The sequence below is a fragment of the Strix uralensis genome, chromosome 1 (assembly GCF_047716275.1).
Source record: "Strix uralensis isolate ZFMK-TIS-50842 chromosome 1, bStrUra1, whole genome shotgun sequence".
Classification (NCBI taxonomy): domain Eukaryota; kingdom Metazoa; phylum Chordata; class Aves; order Strigiformes; family Strigidae; genus Strix; species Strix uralensis.
In genome coordinates, this window is record NC_133972.1 from 56,942,702 (window position 1) to 56,950,202 (window position 7,501).

General features: G+C 61.9%; 1 protein-coding gene across 1 annotated transcript; it reads right to left on the bottom strand.

Annotated features, from left to right (window-relative positions):
* Positions 1 to 2,423: 2,423 nt before the first annotated feature.
* Positions 2,424 to 5,235, bottom strand: FZD8 (frizzled class receptor 8). Its single transcript, XM_074867954.1, has one exon. The coding sequence runs from the start codon at positions 5,109 to 5,111 to the stop codon at positions 3,075 to 3,077; it is 2,037 nt and encodes a 678-aa protein (XP_074724055.1). The 5' UTR covers positions 5,112 to 5,235; the 3' UTR covers positions 2,424 to 3,074.
* Between the last annotated feature and the right edge of the window lie 2,266 nt (positions 5,236 to 7,501).

Sequence of the window (7,501 nt, forward strand, 5' to 3'; positions counted from 1 at the left end):
CCTCACCGATATTTTTTGGATCTCCAGAGCAAATTTATCTTTTAAGTCCGAGAAAGGGTATCATAATAATGTAAGTTTCGTGTAGGCGTGTATTTTTATTTCTTGTATAACTAAATGCTTTGCTGTTGTTTTTTCCAGTTATTCTTTTTTTTCCCCTAGACACAAATTTTATGTTGATTCACAAAAATCTGCACTTGTAAATTAACTGCTTTAGCACCATTTCCGTGGGTTTGTGTTTCTAGTGATTTGAATTTTGTCTCATTTTTATTTGTTTAACTTTTGCATTATTATTACTGAGTCACTTCCAAAGCAGGTATCTTGCTAGTTTAACTAGCTCTGAGACTGCTTTGCTGACTAACTCCACCTGCAGCACCTCTTAGCTCATTCCAGGGTAGGTTAAGCCACAGGGCTACTTCCTATCACTTACTAGAAATGCTTTTATCTCAGCACTAGCAACCTGTACCAGCAGTCTCCAAGAGACCTATCTAAACAAATTCTCACGGAATAGTTGTGGCTGTACCCTCTCTCGGTCTTCCTGGCCAGAACCTGCTGCAGGGGAAGGAACACAGATTTTTATCTGAAGTGATTGTGCTGCCATATGTGGGGCTTCCCCAGCAGGAAGACCTCTACCCCACTGACAGCAGGGAAAATTGCCATGTTGATTTAAATGTTTCAACAACCGTTTAAAAAATGTTTCCAGCAATACAGGAAAATACCAGGGCCTTTTCAATTTACAGGCATGTCAATATTCTGATCCTGGTCAATTGGTGTATAAATAGGCACTGTGCATAAATCCCAGCGGAACATCCTTTGCATTTGAGAAGTTAAAATTATTTTTCTCTCCAAGGAGTTAGAGATTGGCATTTTAAATTCCTTCTTTTCATGATCCCAGTAACTTTGTAGAAGTGGAGGAGTCTATTAAGTTACGGGATCTTTGAAAGGGACACCAATAATCAAGTCAGTGCTCAATGGAACAAGGTTTTTCCCACAAATCATGACTGATATCTGTGTCATTAGTAGGGTAGCTGCCCATCTCTTATCATGATTGACAGGTTAATAAGGGACCTGGGGCTATCTTTTCACTGCTAGCACACAACCTAACCAATTGCTTTTAAATGATTGCTAATTTGACAGAATATAAGCAGAAGACATAAAAATATCTGGAGTAATGTCTAGTGCAGCTTTTACTCCTGGTATTCCGAGCAATGCCATTTTAGAAAACAGATTAGAATGTAGTTAATAGATTTTAATTTTTTTTTTTAGACACTCAGTTTTTAAATAAAATCTTGTAGTTGTTCTTTGGTTCAATTAGGAGCAAAAGAGAAGGGAGTTTTGTAATGCAATTGTCCTGTAAAAGAAAATGTTTTAAATTGGGGAGATTATGTGAGCAGACCACCTGTAGGGCATTCATAGCTCTTTTCTATAATGCTCCAAGCCATGCCTTGCTGCCTGCAGTCTGGCTAACAATGCAGGGAAAAGCTGTTTAAAAGGCTGTTCTCCCTTTTCCCTCTGGTGTTCACTAACTGTTACAAGTCTTCCTCTTAAAATAAAAAAAAAAAAAAAAAAAAAAAAGTCCCACGTCCCTTTAATTGAAGAACTTTAAGGCTCCATGGTGGCCAATTGGTCTGCAACAAGAGGAACCAGGCAGCAGGGAAAGAAACTTCAGACTATACATCACGTTTGGTGAAGAGAAAAGATCAAAGTTTTCCCAAACTCAAAAGAAACCAAGTTCCCTACAGATTAACCCTATTCATTTAGCTCCTCTTAAAGGAATGATGTTCTGAGCCACTGGGCAGACAGGTAAAAAGTTCAACAATTGCCAAAGCATTCTTCTGTTAATTCAACAGCCTTCTGCTCAAATAAATTAGCTTAGTCCTGACAGAAGAACAATACCTTTTCTCTTGAAAAAGGACCATATTTGATATACAAAAGTTAAGATGTTAGTTTAATCTGTTAAGAAGAGATTGATCTAACAAATCTCAACTCGCTGTTCGTGAACTAAGAATTTAAAACATTAACCTTTTACACTTCAGTATGCATCCCCGGAAAGGCAGGTGCTTACAGAATCCAGGAGAGGTGTGTGTGCACATTCCTGAAATAACACCTGTCTCAAAAGGACACTTAACATGCCATGCAAGATGGCTCTTTTGTACAGGCTCAGTTTAAAGACTCTGTCCTCTTTCAAAAAGCAGAGGAGAATCTCCTATGGTAAGGCGCCTCGCCGTTTTGGCAAACACTTTTTCCGAACAACTTGTTGAATGACTTGTTTTCCTCGTGTCTCTGTATCACACTGCTTTAACAGAGGCAGCCATCTATTATACAGTAATGACTGTAGCATGAACGTAGTTTGTGGCTTATAGAACCACCTAAAGACACGGCAGCTGGAATAACCAGGGCAGGAGTAGGGGGAAAGCTTGAAAAAGTCACTTATCAAAAGTCATTTTATTGACAAAATAGAATACTCATATTTGCTCTTACAGCGGTAGCCTCTAAACTTTTTTACAAAAAAATTTACAGACTGTATAGCTTTGGATATATACATATTTTACACATCTGTACAAGGTAACAAATAATTATATAAATACATCCTTTAATGTAGGAAACCCGTATTTAGCTGGGGTGTATAATTAAGACATGTTTTGATTCAGTCTGTACTGTAAGGCATTTGCCTGGTCACCGGTATCCCAAAAACCTGCAGTCCCAGCAGCCTCCAGCCTCGGGCTGGTGGGAGGAAGACCCTCCCCCTCCCACGAGCGAAGAGCTGCAGAGCTGCTGTTAGTCCAGCGTGAATCAGAAGCCGCTGTGCCTTGCCCTCTGCAAGACACGGGTGAGCCTCCACCCTCCTCTGCCAGCAAAATAATAAGCTGGCTCCTTGAAGTACATGCTCCCTGCATATGAATGGAGGGGAAGGAGGAGGGGGCTGGAGCCTGGGGCCTCTGCCAGCTGCATTGTTCTATACAAGCTGTGGCTAATAAGGACCATTAGGGGTTCATTAATGGCACCAAACAGTGAGGGGGCATTTTAGGCAGGCCAGTGTCCCTCTCACTCCCTAACCTTTGGCCTCTTCCCCCTCCTCACACTTGAGACAGGGGCATCTGCTTGGGGTAGGAGACGGAGCTGGCGGTGCCCGACCTCCACGTCAGGCCGGTGCTGACATCGCTGTAGAGGGAGCCACCGCCTCCAGCCCCGAGTCCTCCTGCCGCGGCGATTGCCGCCTGTCCGCCTGCTCCTGCCCCCGCGCCCCCAGCCACCGCAGCACCTTTGCTGGCCCAGCAGCAGCGGGTGCAGAGGGCCCTCCAGGACTCGAGGGTCTTGCCAGACCAGACCCAGACGCCGGAGGTGATGCCCACCACCAGGCACATGAAGTACTTGAGCATGAAGACGGCGTAGTCCGGGCGGCGGGCCTGGTCGGGCTGCTGGTCACGCAGGCAGGGGCAGTTGTGCGTGGCCTCCCAGCGGGGCCGGTTGTGCTGCTCATAGAAGAGGCAGGCGACCACGCTGGCCGCTGGCACGGTGTAGAGCACGGTGAAGAGCCCCAGGCGTATCATCAGCTTCTCCAGCTTGTGGGTCTTGGTGGGGCCGCCCTGCTGCTTGATGACGCTGCGGATGCGGAAGAGCGAGACGAAGCCGGCGAGCAGGAACATGGAGCCGATGGCCAGGTAGATGAGCAGCGGTGCCAGCACGAAGCCCCGCAAGTTCTCCAGGCTCTGGTTGCCCACGTAGCAGATGCCAGCCACGGGGTCGCCATCCACGGAGCTGAGCGCCAGCACGGCGATGGACTTGACGCTGGGGAGCAGCCAGGCTGCCAGGTGGAAGTACTGGGCGTAGCCGGCGATGGCCTCGTTGCCCCACTTCATGCCGGCGGCCAGGAACCAGGTGAGGGAGAGGATGACCCACCAGATGGAGCTGGCCATGCCGAAGAAGTAGACGAGCAGGAAGACCACGGTGCAGAGCGCGGGGCCGGTGCTCTCGTACCGCACGTGCTCGGCCCCCGCCAGCTCCGGCTGCAGCTCGGCCGCCCCCCCCGCCGCCCCGCGCCCCCCCGCCGCCGCCGCCGCTCCCGCCGCCGCCCCGCCGCCGGCCCCCGCCGCCGCCCCGGCCCCCGCGCCGCCCGCCCCCGCCCCGCCGCTGCACGCCACCTTCTCGTGGCCGGCCACCAGCCGCACCAGGTAGCCGAGGGAGACGAAGAGGTAGCAGGCGGCCAGGAAGATGATGGGGCGCTCGGGGTACTTGAAGCGCTCCATGTCGATGAGGAAGGTGGAGACGGTGGCGAAGGTGGAGAGGAAGCAGAGCACGGACCAGAGCCCGATCCAGAAGGCGGTGAAGGCGCGCTCGTCGGGGCTGAAGTAGGGGTTGTGGCACGGCAGGGCGCAGTTGGCGATCTGCCCCGTCTTGACGCGGTTGTAGAGCGGGTGCCGCTCGCTGGACACCGACACCATGGGCGCCCGGCACTGGCAGCCCGGCTCGCAGGGCGGCGGCGGGCGCGGCTTGCGCGGGGCCTCGGCCGGCGGGGCGGCGGCGGCGGGGGGGGCCGCCTTCGCGGGGCCGCCGGGCTTGGCGCCGCGGAGCGGGGGCTTGGCGGGCGGCGGGGCGGCCGTGGTGAGGTCCGTGCGGTTGTAGTCCATGCAGAGCGTGTCCGGGCTGCCCTGCTCGGGGAGGCGGTCGCAGCGCATCCTGTCGGGCCAGGCGAAGCCGTACTGGCGCATGAGCGGGGCGCAGCCGGCCTTGGCCCGCTCGCAGACGCTGCGGCAGGGCGGCAGCGGCTTCTTGTAGTCCTCCAGGCAGATGGGGGTGTACATGCTGCAGAGGAAGAAGCGCAGGTCGCTGGAGCACTGGATCTCCACCAGCGGCCAGAACTGGTGCACCTCCAGCCCGGCCTCGTCCTGCGTGTCGTGGTTGAACTGGTTGGGCATGTAGGTGTAGTTGTAGCCGATGCCCTTGCAGAGGGGCACGGTGATCTCCTGGCACGACAGCTCCTTGGCCGAGGACGACGACGACGAGGAGGACGACGACGCGGCGGCGGCGGCCGAGGCGGCGGCGCACCCGGCGCGCTGCAGCAGGGACAGGGCGGCGAGCAGCGAGGCGATTTCCAACAGGTAACTCCACTCCATGCTCGGCGGCGGGCGGCGGCCCCGGCTCCTCTCCCGGCCCGCTCGGCGGCCGCGGGCAGCGCGGCGCCACAGCACCCCCCCGCCCCGGCTACCCCTCTGCGGGGCGGAGGGCGGCCCCCGCCGTGCCGGCCGCAGGTGGGAGGGCTGGCGGCCCCCGCGGGGCTCCGGCGCCCGGGGGGGAGGGACGGAGGGAGGGAGGGAGGGGGGCGGCCCCGCGGGCACCCGCTGGGGGGGAGCCGCCGGCGAGCCCCCGCGCCGTGCCGGAGGAGGGGGCTCGGCTCAAGGCAGGCCGCTCAGCCGCCGTCGCATCGCTCCTCGCGGGGCAGGGCGGGCGGCCGCTGCTCCAGCGCCGGCCGGGCACGGAGCGGCGGCGGCGGCAGAAGTTTCGCCGTCAGCCCCCCCGCGCAGCGCGGTCAAGATGGCTGAGGCGACCCGGGGAGCGGGCGGTGCGCCCCGCGGCGCAGGGCTCCCACCGCCCCGAGCGGGCGGGCAGCGGCGGGGCCGGTGCTGGGGCGGCCGGAGCGGCTCCTCCTGCCGCCCGCCCGAGCGCCCGGCTCGGTGGGCGGGCAACCGCCAGCCGGCCGGTCCTCGCTCACCACCGCCGCCGCCGCCTCGTCGTCGTCGTCCTCCTCCTCCTCCCGCCGCTGCGGCCGCCGCCGGCGGGACGAGCCGGGCGCCCCGGCCGCGATCGCGCCACCTGAGCCGCGGGGCGATCCGCGGCGGCGCCTCCGCGCAACTTCTCGCTCCCCGGCCCCGGCAGCGCCGCTCCGGCCGCCGCGCTCTCATGAATATTTATAGCGAGCGCCGCCGGGCCCCGCCCCCGCCCCCTCGGCCGCCTATCAGCCGGTCCCGGGCGGGGGGCGGGGGCCGGCCCCCAGCCCTCCTTAAGGTGGAGCCGGCGCCCCGAGTGTGGCGCGGCGGGGGCAGCCGCTTATGGGTCTCTCTCCGCTGCGGGGACGTGGCGGTGCTGTGCCTCCGTTTCCCTCTCGCGCGGAGAGGTGCGGCGCCGCACCGCGCCCCGAAGCGCTGCCTGTCTACCGGCCGGAGCGGCTGCGGGGCGCTTCTCTCCCCTTGCCAGCGGCCCCGCTCCCGTCGGGTTCGCTGCCGCGCAGCAGCCGCCCGGGGCCCTCGGGCGCGGTTTGCCGTCACGGACGTGGCACCGCGGGGTTCCCCAGCCCACGCCGGCCCCAGCCTTGCGGACGTTCGGTCGCCCCGCGGTGCGCTGGCTGACCGCGGCCGCACGTGTCGGTGCGGGGAGGGGGGGTCGCCCCCGGGCCTCGCCTCCTGGCGCTTCCCGCGCCGCCGGTCACCCCCGCGCGCGTACAGCGCGTGGCCCGCAGCGCCGCGGCGGTGTGCTCGCGGCCCGGAGGGCAGGAGCGGTAACGCGGCAACTCCTGCCGCGCGGGCGGGTGCGCGCAGCACCGCGTCTGCCGGGCGCTGCCGCCCAACGCGCACCGCGCGCCGGCTACAGCTCCCCAGTGGGACTGCGGACAGCACCGCACGCCCCGGCAGCTCAACGCCTCCCCGGGGCGGCCACCGGAGGGGCAGCTCCCGCCGCAGCAGCGCGCGGCCGGTCGCTCCGAGCTGGTGCCCCTGCAGCCGCGGCGGGAGCGGGGTCCAGCTCGGCGGCCCAGCCGGAGCTCCAGGCGGCCGGTTCTCGCTGGGCCGCGGCTCCCCGAGCCTCCCCGTCAGCCCGCCGCCGGAGGCGGTGACTCGCCGCCGAGGGCTGCGTGACGCGCCCGGGCCGGGTTCGGCGGCAGCAACGCCGCCCCCGGCGCGGCAGAGGAGCCGGCGCGCCGTCCCACGGAGGCGCAGCGCGGTGGCTCCCGCCGCCGCCGCCCGGGGCGGATCCGCTGAGGCCGCGCCGCGGGCGGCCGTGGGGGCCGGAGGGGGCGGGGGGGGGTCGTTGGGGCTGAGGCTGAGGCGCCGCGCAAGGCGGCGGGCCGCCCCCTGGCCCGGCGCCCCGCGGGCGGAGGCCGCCGCCAGCCGCTGCCGGGGGCCGTGGGGCGGCCCGCAGGGGACTCGCTGCTTTCCCCAGCCTGGTCCGGCGAAGGGGGCGGGAAGGGAATTTCGGCGGCCCCTCCGCAGCCGGACCACCTTAAGGGCAGCGGCGGCGGGCGCGGGGTGGGCGTGCGGCGGGGCCGTCCCGGGGGTGCCGTCCTCCCCGGACGGGGCGTTTGTCGGGGAATGGACGCGCTGTTACGCTTGGCGCGCGCGTGGCGCTCCCGCTGGGGCTGCAATCCCTGTCATCGCGGGGACACGCCGCTCGGCAGCGGGCGGCGCGGCGTGAAATCCGGCGGGGCGGCGGGTTTCGAGCCGGGAGGGAGCGAGGCCGCCCCGGGGGGCGGTGCGGGAGCGGCGGGGCGGGCGCCGGGGGGAATCAAAGGCAG